At 31.4% G+C, this 17,149-nt stretch overlaps 1 protein-coding gene across 3 annotated transcripts; it reads right to left on the bottom strand.

Moving 5' to 3' along the window:
• Positions 1–417: 417 nt before the first annotated feature.
• Positions 418–3,065, bottom strand: LOC136227846 (basic helix-loop-helix protein 80). 3 transcript variants are annotated; one of them, XM_066016613.1, is made up of 8 exons: positions 2,441–3,065; positions 2,186–2,350; positions 1,954–2,019; positions 1,730–1,798; positions 1,558–1,641; positions 1,226–1,396; positions 1,007–1,133; positions 418–910 (listed from the first exon to the last, which is right to left on the bottom strand). In XM_066016613.1, exons 1-7 carry the CDS (start codon positions 2,792–2,794, stop codon positions 1,053–1,055), a joined length of 990 nt encoding a protein of 329 aa, XP_065872685.1. In that variant the 5' UTR covers positions 2,795–3,065; the 3' UTR covers positions 418–910; positions 1,007–1,052. The 3 variants fall into 3 exon arrangements, with proteins under 3 accessions (XP_065872685.1, XP_065872687.1, XP_065872683.1); XM_066016615.1 differs by having other exon boundaries at positions 418–895; XM_066016611.1 differs by having other exon boundaries at positions 418–899; positions 2,441–3,062.
• Between the last annotated feature and the right edge of the window lie 14,084 nt (positions 3,066–17,149).

The following is a 17,149-nucleotide window of genomic DNA, read 5'->3' as shown; positions in this document are numbered from 1 at the left end:
TACTTTCATTCTAACAAACCAACAAAAATGGAGGGAGAAGAAGGTACAAGATCTTGACGATTTGCTACTATGTCCGCAAATGACATTGCAAGAAGAAAGGGGAGATTATCTATTTCATTATGAAAATTATCTCAATCCAAAAACAGCCAACCATGATCTATATATTTTATTACATAATCTTTTTCCTTTAAGATTATGGGAAAGCTGAATTATTAGTTATCACTATTAAGATGCAACTTGTTAAAGGGGGTGGAATGAAAAGATTTATAATAGTTAAGATATAAACAAAAATGAGGAGCAAGCCCATACTTGGATGCTTTGTCCACAACCCTTCAAACAAAGGGAGGGTATACCTAAACTTAAAAGGTGCCAAAAGGAAAGAAGATTCCACCATACACATAAACCAAAACATAAACATTTGCCAAAAACCAAATATGCATATATATAACTAGTCATGTCAAATTACAAAACCAAGAAAAGAAAAACCTGAAAGCTACAATAATACCCTCTCTTCTTTTCACTCTTTCTTTAACAAAAAGAGGCGGGAGGCAACGGTAACAACAGAATAATAACTGTAAATTAATTTCAATACAGTAGTAATAAAATATTATATTATAACATGAGCAAAAATAGATAGCTACCTAGCTATGAATAATCTAAGTTTTTTGTGCATTGTTGAGAAGTCAAAATGGACAAGAACAATGGATCTTATGAATAAGATCTGGTCGGTTCTGTCATATCCTTTCCTCCCTGATCTTCATTTTGATTTTGCTGTTGCCAAACTTTTACTTAATTACGCCCAACCAACCTCATGGTATGGAGAACACAAAATCACAGCTTTTTCTTTAAAAAAAGAACCTTCCTTCAATGTCTTTGATTTCTGATCTCTCTTGTTCTGTCTGAAGAAAATCTGAAATTAGGATCGAGTAGTGGCGGATACCCGTAAAATATTTGACAGTGAATAGTAAAAGATATATGTATATTGAGACAAGACATGAGGTCTTACCATATGTTTGGTTTGTAGGGCAGCTTTGGTATTAATTAAAGCCCTATTAATGGAAAGAACACAAATTGTCGTTGATCAAATACTTTCGCCTTTCTTCATCTACTTCCCACATTAAATTACCACTTTCCTGGAAAATTATGTTTTTGTCATTCTTAGCAAAATACTACTAAATTCAGTAATTTAATTTTCTAAAACTTGGAGGGTTAAATATATATTTACCTGAAGTAAAAGTGAATCAATGACCGGAGGATAATTATTCGCCGCCGCAAAGGTGGCATTGACAGCCTCGGTGGTAGTGGTGGTTGCATCAGCAAAAGCTGTAGGCGGGGCCGGAGTAGATTGTTGCTGGTGGTGCATAGGTGAAAGTGATGGTGTATAATTACTCAATCCCTACATAAATTTATGTCAGAGACAAAGATCTTATCAGCTTTAATCATACACCATAATAAAGGTAGGAGAGACTTTTACTATATCCCTACAAAAACACCCGTCATCTGTCATCCGTGCACCGGACTAATAATTTAACGTTACTTAAAATTTACTATATTTACCTCTGGTCTGAGGGTCAATGCATCCAGATCCATACCATAGTCATAGAACAAAGGATTAACAGAAGCAAGCTTCATTGAAAGGAACTGGGAACATTACAAAAAAGATTAATTAGTTTGTTATATATAATTATAAGAATTAATAGAGTTTAAAATGTTAATTAATTGAATTTACCTCAACTTGATTTTGTAGGGACTGGACATAATTGATAATTTCATCCAACATGAGGGCCTTTCCAGTTACCTATTTTAAAAACAAAACCCACATGAAGCTGTCAGATATATACATCACCTAAAGGAGAAAATAGAAGACAGTAATACCATATATATATGGTAAAATACTCAGACATAACATAATTAACACAAACAAAACTGTCTTCTTCTTCATCTTTTTCTCACCTTGTCACACCCAGGAACAAGTCTTTGCAACATTTTCATCCTTTCACTAATTTTTTCCCTTCTCACCTACACATTTCAAATTTACCCAAATTAAAAAGTTACCAACTTTATCTAAAAAGTGCCGCATCATCCTTAGCAACAGCAAACAGCAATCCGTAACAGTAAATAGCAACAGCAAACAGCAATCCGTAACACAGTAAATTACAGTAAAGAAAAGAAAGGAGAATAGTACCCTTTCTGCAAGGCTGTGGCTGTCTGTAGCTTGGCCCCTTCTTGCTCTAACATGAATGTAGCCAGTTGGGGGGTCTTCTTCTGGAACTTTCTTCTTAGCTTTAGATTTCTTATCTTCTTCTTTCATTCCAGTGTTCTGTTTCTTGTTTCTTCCTTTTCTCTCATCCTGAACAACATTATCCTGCAAACAATTAAAATCCCAATTCGGGGGGAAACGCGTGTTTCTCATACATGCATACGTGTTTTAATTAATTACCTTGGGGCCGGAAGCGGAAGAAGAAGAGGCATTAGAATTCTTCTTCCTCTTGTTAGTATTGTTGTTATCCATAGAATTATGATTCAATTGTTGAGTAACTTGTTCACCACTTTCAAGTTTATCAACAACAGCAGAAGAAGAGTCAGTGCTCTGTTTCTTAGTTACAGAGGAAGGTTCTTCATTATCATCAGTAGTAGCAAAAGAGGTATGATCAAGAAGAGGAGGGTAAAATTGGGAGAAGTAATTGTTGTTGGGTTCCTCAAAAAAGGCAGACAGATTCTTAATGGGGGTATTTTGGAAGAAAAGAGAGTCAAGATGAAAAGGAGGGTATTGTTGGAATGAAAAAGCTGCCATTTGAAGAAAAAATGAGAAAATTGCAAGATTCCCAAGAAAAGAGAGAGCCCTTGAGTTGTTGAGGCAGAAGTAGCAGTCAAGAAAAACTTGAAAAAGTTGGTCTGTGTATGAGTAAGTATGAGGCCCCAGGTTTATATAGGCATCAGGAGGAAGAGAGAGGGAAGTAAAAAATAAAAATAATATTAGTATTTTTTTTTTAAATAATAGTAATAAAAAATAAAAAAAATGCTAAAAAAATTCCATGCAATTGTTCATTTGACTGGTCTTATCTCTTATCAGTCTGTCTCCATTTATTATGAGTTTGTAACAGAAATAATTACTTTTAAGAATGAAACTTCAAGATAAGAGTTTTAGATAATGTAAGGATAATGAAATATATTGGAAGTTGACGGTTAAAGACCTATTTTACTCAACCTTGTAATTTTACACCTAATCTGAAATTCAACTAATTTTGTTGTTAATGTTTGAAAGTTTGGTAATTCATTCGTTATTAACGGAGCATTTTAGGAACTCGTTAATCTCGTTAAAAGTATCTTCGTCTTCCCTGCCTATTCAATTGAAAGAGGATTGTTAATGATTATATGACATTGTATTACTTTATTAAGCTTCTAATTTAGTGGAACAGAGATAATTAATTTTATGAATTAAATATTAAGTATCGATCTCTTTTTCTTAATTTTTAATTTGTTGATACCAATATTTTATATTAAAATATTAATTTGGTTTCAAAAATGATCAGTGATATCAATCGCAAAGCAATTAAAAGATGAAATGTATTTGATAGTGATGATGCGATAGTAATAATGGCGGATGTCAGACTGCTCTACTGGAAACCAATTTACACTTGTCTACATATATATAAAAAAAGAGTTGCATTATATAAAATCCAACTATATCTTTTTGGACTATTTTTTCAATCCATTTTATACCTTTTTAAGCCAATTTTTTTTTTTTTAAGAAAAACAATTTTTTCTCAGCACATAGATTATTTTAAGGGGCACATTCCACCCCCCAGGATCTCAAACTACCAAAAACAGGGGCTGAAACCACCACTAGTATGGTGGTTTGGGAGGTCAGAGGGTCAAGAGCTCTTGACACTCCCTGGTCTCTCTGCCTCTGGCAATAGAGACCTACATCTTGCAATTGTGTAATAGAGATGTCTTAATACTCTCGATTTATACAGTATATTACCATTCGTTAGTAACAAATCAAACCCATTTGTACATATATAAAAAAATATTTTTTAAAAAAATGAAGCAAAAAACATTATCTCATCTTACAAAAGTTACGGTATAAGTGTACTATTTGAGACATTAGTGATAAAATTACTTTGAATTGCCAACAGTTGGAAATAAGATGGTTACAAGCTCAATCCCACATATAAAAAATATTTTCAAACTACTAAGAATGTAATTTCGAATGCACATAAAATTAATAATGATATATAAACCAAATTTTACGTTTAAAATTGACGCTGTGATCATCAAAACCTCAATTTCACTAAAAACATGAGTTTAATATGTTATGAGTTTAATATGTTGAATCCACCAAATTGACAATGATTAGAGCCTTAATGATATGTTTTTGCCTAAAATTAAATGTTTCTATAATTCCCCATTTGTAGTCTATGTTCCAAAATATCAAAGCTATTTGAGGTTCTTGTAATGAATAATCGCACAATTCAAAAAAAAGAAAAGAGCATCTTCCTCTTTAGGCCATATATGTAAAATAATAGTAGAATACATTAATTAATGTACTTGCCCTACTGTAAAAATAATTGTACGTTAAGCAACTTTTCAGTCTCAATTACTATGAGAGAGATAAAAAAAAATAAAAAAAATAAAAGATGTGTTTTTAGATTCTGCACTGATCAAGTGATTAAATGACAACTTCATCAAGTTGCAGAATCAAACATTTATAATTAATTCCAATATTTCAAGGGGTAAAATGGAATTTTTGCCCTTTTAAATTCATTGTGTTGTGGTTCTTATTCAAAGCAGCCGATAAGGTACTATATAATAAGTCTGGAAAATATAAGTCACTTTCAATATAAAAAAAAAATTAAATTAAATTGGTAAAATATGCGTACACAGAATCAAGATAAACAAATAGCTGTTCTGTTCTGTGTGATTTGTATTAATAAAAAATATCTTTGGCTTTTTTCAATTTAACTGTAATTTTGATAAAATTATTTATTGTCCCTTTTTCTATATAAAAAATTATTTATTGTCCCTAATTGGGTAATTTATGCCATGAATGCTTGTTGCTTAATAAGGTTTGGTTTTAACTTTAAGTACAAAAGTCCACTTGATTTGAAAGTGCTAATTAAGTATTAATTAATAAATCTTGGCGCTTTCGATTCCTAATTTTGGTAAAAGTTTTTTTTTTTTTTTTTTTTTTTTGAGGAAGTAAAAGTTTTCTTTTATAATAGTACTATTTTTCTTTTAATTTTTATTATTGCATCCATTTGGGAAATTTGAAAGAAGTAGATTTGAAGGAAGTAGATGAATTGTTTGTCTCTTATTGATAAGATGTAACTCGTCAAATGAGATATTTACATAAAAGTGAATCGAGTTGTTGATGTATAAATTTTAAGCTTTGAGTCCGTGTAGGTGGAGTTCTACTCATGGTTTTTGTAGTTTGTTAACGGGTGATTTTACTAAGTTAGGACACTTTTGGATTTGCTAAGTTTGCGTGTTCTATAAATTATATTCTCGGAACATTTTTTTGTTTTTTATTTAATAATATTTGGATCTGATTTAAGTAGTTTTTTAGAGTGTGGGGACGTTTGGTTGCTCCTTTTCATGCTCCTTTTTGTCTTTTCATTTCAAAATGCAGAGTTTTAGGTGTTTGGTTAATGACCTCCTGTTTGTCTTTTACATCTGAAAAGCAACATTAGGTGTTTGGTTAGTGATCTCCTGTTTGCATTTTACACCCGAAAAGCAGCCTTTTACAAAAGCAGAGAATCTCTGCTTTTTGGAAAAGCAGCTTTTTCCAACAGCAAACAGCAAACCGTAACAGCAACAGCAAAACCGTAACAGCAAACAGCAAACCGTAACAGCAAACAGCAACACCAAACAATAAGTAAAACAAACGGGCCCTTAATATAGTTGGGATATGTTCATATTTACGCCTTATTTTGGACTCAAATTTACAATTAAAAAGAAAAAATATTTCATCCATTTGAAGAATTGTTTGGTATAACTATAATAAGTATCTCATTGAGATCATTTTGATTGAGATTTAAGGGTTTTCACCTCCTTTTTGCATATGTATTGAGTGAAAATTGAAATTGAGAATCATAAATTCAATCTTCATTACTAACTGAGTTGTCATAAGTTATCAAATGTGCTATAAATTAGCCCTATGACTATTGGGCTAGAACGGATTTAGCCTTTGCATATAAAATAGTACAATCTTAAATTTTAAGGGTCATTAACGACAGATTAGTTTTCTTCAGGGGTGAGTACGATTCAGTACAATTTGAAGATTTGAAAATCTCAAGAATTGTATCTAATAAAGTCAACGGTACAATTCGGAAAGTCAACAGTTCAATCCGGTTCTCATTATTTCTTTTTTCGGATATTCGACCCGGTTCTAAAATCTCCAGCATATTTACTCAGTAATATTAAGAATTTAAAAATCTCCAAAATTATACTTAACTAAGTCAATGGTACAACTTAGTTCGATCCTAAAAAAAGTCAATGGTTCAATTCAATTCAAGTTCTTTTTATTTGAGTATTCGGTCCGATTAAAAAATCTCCAAGTTTCACGCCAAGCTCTAGTTTTCTCATTAACAATGGTTTTGCAATTTTACATTTTATAAGTTTGAATATTTTACGTCCGGATATTCGGTTCTAATATTAGAGAATATAAGTTTTACAGTTAAACAAGTAAGAACTTCATTTTTAATATGTTTGAATACATTATATGAATTATGCAAAAACATTTTGAAGTACGTATAATATATCTTTTACATATTCAAGTGATTAATTGATTACAATTTACGCAAGTTGAATGGACTATCTGAATATTTTATATAAATTGAAGAGACTAACGAGACACTTTAAAAATTCAAAACGCTAATCAAACTTTTAAGCTTTTTAAATAAATTTAGAAGAGTAATAATATATTAAAGGGAAAATTACAAAACTGGGTCAAATGGGAGGTCCATTTATATATTTAACCCATTTACTCATCCTACTACATATCTAGACTGATTTTGTGTGACTTTTTCATAATACCCTCAATTTTTACGCACGTCTGTCTGCATCCCGTCTGACTTCGCATATTCGACCATATGCGAAGTCTGCGAAGCTAATGTTTGGATTTACTTAATGAATTTAGTTCGCATATGCGAAGCCTGCGAAGCTGAAGTTTGTTTTGCTTGATGAATTTAGTTCGCATATGCGAATGCTGGATATGTTTTGAAGCTAATTCGCGAAGTGGTATATAACAAAAAATGGCAAACAACAACGGATTCTAACATTAAAATCATAACATTATCAAAATTTACAACAAGATTGCCACAATAACAACATTCAAATCATAACATTATCAAAATTTACAACAAGATTTTCACAATGAACTCTCCTAACTAATCATTTCAAAGTGAACCTAACTAATCCGGTACCAATCTTGAAACGAATGAGTAATCTTGGTGTGCACCGTGTGACACATCCATCCCAAAAGGTCTGGACTTCCAGACCTTTTGGGATGGAAGTATCCCACGGTGCACACCAAGATTACTCATCCGATTTAAAATTGGTACCGGATTAGTTAGGTTCACTTTGAAGATTGGCACCATGGGATGGACGTGTCCCATGGTGCACCCCAAGATTGGCACAACCTCTCATAACGAACCATTTCAGGAGTGAATGTGTCAATCTTGGGGAAGTTCATCCCTATACAGGAAGAAAAATCATCTCCCATGCAGCCCAGTACGCTGCCTTCCAGAAAGGGATGTTACGTATTCAACCATCTACAGAAAAAATTAATCGTGTTAGGCAGGGAAAAAGACGATTTTGGCTTCGCGAAATGAAGATTAGCGAAGCATGCGAATGTAAATGTGCAGGGAAAGAGGTGAGTTTACTTCGTATATCAATGCTTTCGTGAAGTCTGCGAGGTCTGAAACGTGAGGATCTATTCGCAGACTTCGTGAAATCATCGATTCGCGAGGTAGATCCACATGTTTCAGACTCTTTCTCTTCGCAGATCTTCGCGAAATCATCGATTCACGAAGTAGATCGTCACTTTCCAGGCTCGTTCTCTTCGCAAATCTTCGCGAAACCATCGATTGCGAAATGAATTCATGAAAAAACGCAGAAAAAAAACAGATACTTACATTTTTCGCCCCTTTCACCCCCAAAAGCGACAATAACAATATGATAACATGGGAAGAACGAAGGAAATAACGTAGAAAAACCATTTCTTTGATGGTAACAAGAAGACAGAAACCAAGCAACGAACAGGAAGATGAAAAACCATGGCTTCGTTTTCTAGGGTTGGGAAGTTGCAGAATCAGAGAGGAAAATGAGAAATTCATTGTGATTTTGATTAAATGGTGCAGATTTCGTGCAATTTAAAGGAAGAAAGGAAGATCAAAAGTCTTGAAATCATTAATGCAGGAGCAACTTTTCGCATAACCAAGGAGATAGGGGGAGCGGCGATTCGCGAGTGGTGGAAATGGGAAGGTTAGGGGTATTATGGGAAAGTCACACAAAATCAGTCTAGATATTTAGTAGGATTAGTAAATAGGTTAAATATGTAAATGGGCCTCCCATTTGACCCAGTTTTGTAATTTTCCCTATATTAAATCATTATCAAATTATAATCGTAATTTGAATGGGCTATAGAGAGTAGAGGCCGTATAGGTATATTGCAAGCAAATGACAGTAATGAAGTTATTCGGCTGCTTGGGCCAAATATTTGGATATCAAATACTTTATCTTACTAATATTTTCACCTATTTCAAATTTGTGACTTTTTTTTAATTAAATTGTTACCGGCAAAAGTGAGGAATTTTTTGTGGCGTGTCTGCAATGATATACTGCCTGTCTACTGTTGATACACTTTTGAGAAGGTATATCCCTATTGATGCTAATTGTGTTTTTTGTGAAGCTAGAATGGAATCTGTGATGCATTTATTTCATTATTATCCGTTTATAAGCACAATTTGGAATATGGCGAATTTTGGAAATCCTATATTAAGGAATGATATTACAATGAAGGATTTAATTAGATTGGTGTTTGCTGGTCTAAATTTGGAAAAGAGATGTTTATGGGCAATGATTATTTGGGCTGTATGGTTTGGAAGAAATAAATTGGTATGGGATGATGAAAGGATTGATGCTGCTGCAATATTAAAAATTGCTTGTGTTTCTCTTAAAAATTGGCAAGAAGCACAGACCACGCCAAGAAATGTTTGTAGGTTCTCTACGGTTTCTTCAAACCCGAATATATGCTCGAGATGGATTTTTCCAGCGCCTCAAAAGCTAAAAGTTAATGTTGATGCTGCTGTTGTTCCGGGGTCTGGGATGCTGGGAATTGGAATTGTTATTCGGGACAGTGAAGGAAATTTTTGTTCTGCTCTGGCTGGTCCTATTGCTGGGAATTTCCAAGTTAGGGAAGGAGAAGCTGTTGGAATTAGAGAGGCGCTTAGCTGGATTAAAAATCAAGGGAAGGATAGTGTTGAAGTGGAATCAGACGCTTAATTAGTGATCAATGATATCTATTCTGGATATTATCGTTCATCTTATGGGGTTATTCTGGAGGAATGCAAGAGACTCTTACTGATGTTCGTATCAGCTTTATTAATCGTTCTGCGAATAGGGTTGCTCATGCTTTGGTAAGGGCTAGTCTTTCTATGTCAGAATTTGAGGAATGGACTTCAAGTCCACTTAGTTGTATTTTGTATGATCTCTTTGTTGATTCTCAGTAATGAATTCAAGTTTGTCTTAAAAAAATATATATATATTCAATTTGCTAATGTTAGCCACGATGTTTTTGAAAATTACAAAAGTAATTTCAACCTTGGATTAACCAGCGTTGTACAAAAGTTGTTTCCCAAATAAATATTTAATCAATTTTCTGATTTCTTTTTACTCTTTGTGGTTTGTTTTTCACTAGCTTTTAACATTTTACTTCAAATAGTAGGAAATTTAGTATTTGGTTAGATTTGTATAATCGTATGTATTTAATATTTTTTTTACAAACAGCAGCGTTTTAGAGATTTTCACGAATAGCTGTTTGTAGTTATTTGTAATTGATAAAATTATTCTTCTTATTTCCATAAATTATGTTTTTTCTTTAATATTATTTTTATTTCTATAACATCATCACCGAAATAACAAGGTTTTGTTACGTTCAATAAATTTTTATTTTTTATTTTTTATTAGATTATTGGATAAGGTGTCAAAATAGACCTATGGTTTTTGGAAAGTATCAATTTAGACTCAACGTACAAAATAGCATCAATATAGGCTTAACATTTAAAAAATGGTATCAATTTAGGCCTCGATAATGGATTGGATACTTGATTCCTATTACCCCGTTAAGTTTTGGTTTCTCCCTCCACGTACAATTGATGGAACTTAACGGAATAATATCAATGGTGTGTCTCGTTTCGTTATCGAGGCCTAAATCGGTACCTTTTTTAAACGTTAAACTTATATTGGTGTTATTTTGTACGTAGAGCCTAAATTGATACTTCCCCAAAAACCATAGACCTATTTTGGTACCTTATCCCAATATATTTTTATTAATTTGTGTAATACATTTATTTTATAAATTATTTGTTGATTAATTTAAAACATGTCCATATTAGACATTTTAAATACTAACATCAACACTTCAATATAATTGTACCAAACACTAATAATTAAACAGTTATTAGCTAACAGTTAAACCAAACATACATTAAATCTAATAATTGAACAAAAAATTAAAGAATTAGAAAATGTTTTTATCCCTAATTACACTTGATAACATCTGAATATTATCTCTGGGGCAAAAGTGTAATAATGAAGGAAGAGAAAGGATTTTCAGCATTATGCCACGCCACGTGGAAAGAAATAAGATACGTCATCCGAGCAAGACACAACAAAGAAAGTTGAATGAGAAAGGATATGTCATCACATCTCATTCAACGTACATTCATCATCATGTCTATTCTGAACAGCTCTAGAAAAGACCAAGGGACACTACTATTAACACCGTTTAAATTAGTAACTAATGCACTTAAAAGACACTTAATAATCGTTAAAGACATTAATAATGTGACTGTTTAAAAATAGCATCATTAATGATAGAATGTTACAAAAATCTATATAAAAACCCTAACTCCAATGTATTCTAGATATGCTCACTAAGCCTGCTAAAGCTCTTGTCAATTATTTTTATTATTCTCAAACCATATACTGACTTTGACATTGGAGTATCCCTCGCTGATCCTAACAGCACCTCAGAGTAAAGATATTCAGACCAAGCACTATATAGAGATTTAGTAAATCTAAGGTGCCGTTTGATTCGCGGAATGGAATAGAATAGCTATTCCAAAAGAATAGAATATATATTCTTTTGGAATAGTTATTTTTATGTTTGGTTGGTGGAATAAGATAAAATGGAATTGATATTTTTTATTTAAAAGACAACATTGCCCTCAAATGTAATTTTTTATTTATTTTGAAATTTTAATTATTACTCTAAATTATTCAGATATTTAATATATTATTTTAAAAAACTATATGAAAAACAGAAAAATGTAAAACATGAAGGACGGAAAAAACACGAAAAATGGAGAAAATTATTAAAAAAAAGAAAAAAGGTAAAAACACAAAAAACGGAAAAAAAAAAAGAAAAAAGGTGGAGAATAGTAAAAACAAAAAAAGTAAAATAATTATCCACGTTCATATAAGTAAAAACTCGAAAAACAACAAAAACAAAAAATATTTCTAATGTCACCACTTTATATAAATAGAGATTTAAGTGGAGGGTATGATTGTAAATTACAAAACTAGGGTGTTAAGAATAGTTATTCCTTACAAAAATTGAAGAATAGCTATTCCTTATCTTTGTGGAATAAGTATTCCGTGGAATAGCTATTCCGCGGTCAAAAGAGCAACCAAATATAGGAATAAGAATAGACTAGGAATAGCTATTCTATTCCTAGCCTATTCCGCGAACCAAACGAGTCGTAAGTAATGATCACCAAAAGTAGGAATAGGAATAGACTAGGAATAGCTATTCTATTCCTAGCCTATATATATATATATATATATATATATATATGGGTGAGATCCAGTGTGACAATGGGTTAGGGTGTGACAATGAGCTTATTGTGTAACATAACAAAACTACGTAGTTTTGATGATAATTGAAAAGGGCAATGTGGTAAATTTGTAAATAAAAGGAAAGAGATAATAGAGAAAATTGTTTTATTTCTTTTCTTTAAAATACATTTTCCCGACATTTCTAACCTCATTTTTTGAAAATTTTTATAATATTAGACTCATCTAAATTAAACGGTCATTTTAAGATCCCTGAAGCTCAAGTAAAAAAAAATTCGGTGAACGGAATCCGGGTGGGCGTTTTCTGATGAAAAAAAATGCCCAAAAAATTTCAAAAAATATAAAACATTATTCTGAGAAACTTTAATTCTTGGGTCAAAGCGAGATTTCTTACGGTTTAGTCCCAATAAAACTTGTTCCTTAATTTTATCTATTTTACATGCTTCAACAATTTGTTGGGTCAAAACCGTAAGGAATCTCATCTTGAGCCAAGAATTAAAGTTTCTTAAAATGATGTTTTACATGTTTTGAAATTTTTTGATAATTTTTTGAGTACGTTTTTTTGTCCTACTTGCATTTTTCCGACAGTGTACGAAATTGTTCCAAATCAGTGTATCATTTGTTCCTACATAATACTTATATTGTTCCAACAGAATAAATTAGAGTACCAATTTTTCCAATAAAATAGTTCTATTATTCCAGCAAAATACTTATATTGTTCCAACATAATAAATCAGTTTACCAATTGTTCCAAATCAATTTTATTATCTATATCTTCAATTTCATTTTTGTTTCTTAGTATTTAATATAGTATCTTCAAATTTATATTACTTATATTATTTAGAAAATAATTTTAATTCTTATATTCTTCCAACAGAATAATTATATTGTTCCAATAGAATAGTTATATTGTTCCAACAAAATATTGCAACACATAGTGCTGAAAGGTAAGATCAAAAAGTGCCCAGAAAATTATCAAAAAATTCTAAAATATGTAAAACATTATTTTAAGAAACTTTAATTCTTGGCTCAAAATGATATTTCTTACGGTTTTGACCCAATAAATTGATGAAGCATGTAAAATGGATAAAATTAAGGAAATTGTTTTATTGGGACTAAACCGTAAAAAATCATGCTTCGACCCAAGAATTAAAGTTTCTGAAAATAATGTTTTACATTTTATGGAATTTTTTAAGAATTTTCTGGGTACTTTTGGTTTTCTCGCCGGAAAACGCCCACCAAATCGCCGGATTCCGTTGATTTGGGACTAAAACGTAAGGAATATCACTTTGAGTCAAGAATTAAAGTTTCTCAGAATTATGTTTTACATTTTCTGAAATTTTTTGAAAATTCTCTGGGCATTTTGTTTCTCATAGAAAACCAAATCGCCAGATTCTATTCACCGGAATTTTTTTTACATGGGCTTCTGGGATCTTAAAATGACCGTCTAATTAAGACGAGTCCAACGGTATAAAAGTTTTTGAAAAAACGATATTGAAAAAGTCGGAAAAATGCATTTTAAAAAAAAAAGAAATAAAACAATTTTCTCTTTCCTTTTATTTACAAATTTACCACCTTCCTCTGGTTAATTACAAAATTGGTCATTGTCACACAATAAGGCTTGTCACACCATAAGAAACGTGTCGCACCTGATCTCTGTCTTATATCAATTTGGTGAATGATAGGATTGGACGTTCATATGTTCCATTTACCATTAGTCCACAACTGAAACTACAAATGTCCAATTAGCACTAAATTTTGTGAGTGGACTCTTTATATTATTTAGAGTCTGCTGAACGTGGATTGTACGAGGAAATATTCAGGAGTGTGAAGAATTGATTAAAGGTCAGGCTACGAACTCGACAGATTATGTGTGCCTGCACCAACAATTTAACCAAATAGTAAGTCTAAACGCTTTGATAACTATAAAAGAACTTGATAACAAGCAAAAGAACTTAAGAATCAATCTTGGATAGAGTTTTGAGTAACAAGTTTAGAAATCTTGAGATAAAGGGAAAAAGATACAGGTCAATGATCTGAATATAATAGTTTAAGGGATAACTTTTGTAGCACATAACTATGGAATAACAACAGAAGGGTGCGGACTAGATCATGTATCATCGATCCCATAACAGCAACATTAAGCAAGCTTATGAGGAGTTGTAATTAATCTACGAACTAAGAACGCACACAAAGAGGTGGGAGGGACATGCATCTGTTGAGGAGAACGAGACCGAGACAAAGAGTTTTCTCTGATACTAATTATGTTAGGTTAAGATTTAGATGTGGCATAATGTTATATTTATGTCACTTATTAGGATTAAACCTAATAGTAATAGAACCATGCTTGGACCCGTCCTTACGGGCTGATAATTTATTAGGCATACCCAACTCAATTTAATTATTTCTAAATCTCTCACTTACACGTAATAGAAACATATTTTTTTTATCTCATCTCATTCATACTCATAAATAGTTCATGCTGCATACTAACAAGAGCTCTTGTACTGTATACTTATCGGAAATATATAGTCTCTCGTATAACATGTATCAAAATAAGTATTATATATTGTTAGAGATATATAGCATTTCAATAAATATGTGTTATAGAAAAGTTGTATGCTTTATCTTAAATTTTACATCGCATTCACTGTAATAAACTTTATCTCTACAGTTTTTTATTTTCACAATTATGCCTTTGATCATAACTGTTTGGACTGTGAAACATAGAACGTTGAAGATGTAAACATATGAAATTTTTTCCTCTTACTATGTTCTTTCCATCATAATTTAGCTCACTTATTTAGTCGGTCTCATTTCGGGCTGAATTTTCACCAAGCCCAAAATAGCATCCTTTGAAGGTAGCCACGTTAAATTATGCTTACATAACTAATTAAAGGTCTTGAGGATAATGTATCAAAAAACCATAATTTCACGAAGGGAATCTCACACTAGGAAAATTATATTGTTCTTTTTCCATCTCGTGGTCGCTAATCACATATGGCATGAAAACATGTGTTATGGTGTTCATTTGCTTCCACTTGAATGAAACACATGTTTTTATTTGGCCTAATATATCACCAGCTCCATAAACTTGTCCACAATAGTAGACTGACTCCCTGAATTTTACAAGTGTCTCACCAGCCATGAACTTGCTTATTTCGTATCACCAGCTCCCTAAACTTGTCCATAAAAATTGATTACCCTGAACTTTGTAAGTGTCTCACCAGCTCCCTAAACTTGCTTATTTTGTAACAACTAAATACAAAAACCATAATACTAACTCGGGTTAAGGTGCAAAAATACCCCTAACAATTTGGGTCAGGAGTAATTTTACCCTAACGTCTAAAATGGTGAAATTTTACCCCTAACGTTAGTAGCCAAGAGCAAATTTATAAAATTGGTGAATTTTTTATTTTTTTTGTCCAATTCATACAAAAGACAGTATATTTTTTTATTTTTTTCACATCGCAAAATATGTTTGTGATTTGTTACTGATAAAATGACACATGTGTGAAGTGTAGACGACAAGATTAATGACCGAGAAGACAGTTTGATGAATTATTTCTCAAATTAACCCAATTTATCAATGCTAGGGGTAAAATTGCTCTTGCCTTCCAAAGTTATGAGTAAAATTGCATCATTTTAGACGTTAGGGGTAAAATTACTCCTAACCCAACATGTTAGAGGTATTTTAGCACCTTAATCCGAGTTAGTATTATGATTTTTGTATTTAGTAGTTACACAATAAGCAAGTTTAGTGAGCTGGTGAGACACTTGCAAAGTTCAGAGAGCTAATCAATTTTTATGGACAAGTTTAGGGAGCTGGTGATATGAAATAAGCAAGTTCATAGAGCTTGTGAGGCACTTATAAAGTTCAAGGAGTCAATCTACAAGTTCAGGGAGCTGCTGATTTATTAGGCCTTTTTATTTAAATAACATCATACGAAAGCACCAATTCAGATGGGCGAGAACATCTAATCTTAGTTCTCTCTATTGAAAGACTACCTTTGAGTATAAGTACAGAAAGGTCCAAGTCATGACTCAACGCAAACTTATAGATTACCGTAATCTTATAAATAAGAGTCATGTGCATGTATATGATATCAATGTATTTTAATGAAGCCAGTCTCATAGCAAGACTGCTACTTCAACATCAATTTGTAGTATTTCAATGATATGTTATATAAAACCCATATGTTTGAAACTCATATCTATATATAATATAAAACAGTAACGATGGAGCTGAGGTGTCACTTCATTATTTTTTACTGATAAAAAAATATAATATAATATATAATATATTAATTTTAATTATATTATTATATTTATCTATAAAAAGATTATTTAAATTAAAAGTGAAAATAAAATAATAATATTTCATTTATATACTATATCTAAGAGTTCTAGAAAATTTAAATTTATCCCTAAAATCTCTCTAATTCTCTGCATATCTATCTATATAATATAAAACAGTAACGATGGAGCTGAGGTGTCACTTCATTATTTTTTACTGATAAAAAATATAATATAATATATAATATATTAATTTTAATTATATTATTTCATTTATCTATAAAAATATTATTTAAATTAAATGTGAAAAATAAGAATATTTTATTTATATACTATACCTAAGAGTTCTACAGAATTTACATTAATCCCTAAAATCTCTCTAATTCTCTGCATATCTATATCTAAAAGTTCTACAGAATCTAAATTAATCCATGAAATCTCTCTAATTCTCTACATATCTATATATAATATAAAACAGTAACAATGTAGCTTAGGTGTCACATCCTCTTTTTTTACTGATAAAAAATATAATATAAAATAGGGTAAATAATTATAAGGTCCCTGTGTTTTTACCTAATACGCTACTTCATCCCTATGTTTTTAGAAATAATTATATAGTCCCTCAATTTTTGTTTTTGTTAACTCCTTAGTCCTTATACTTTTTTTTTTAATAACCTTAGTCCTTATACTTGGATCAATGGTCAAACTATACTAAATAAATTTTAAAATACCAAAACTACCTTTTACTTTATGTTTTAATAATAAAACATCT

This window comes from Euphorbia lathyris, chromosome 1 (genome assembly GCF_963576675.1).
Source record: "Euphorbia lathyris chromosome 1, ddEupLath1.1, whole genome shotgun sequence".
NCBI lineage: Eukaryota > Viridiplantae > Streptophyta > Magnoliopsida > Malpighiales > Euphorbiaceae > Euphorbia > Euphorbia lathyris.
The sequence above is the reverse complement of the archived record's forward strand: the minus strand, read 5'-3'. Positions and strand labels throughout refer to the sequence as shown.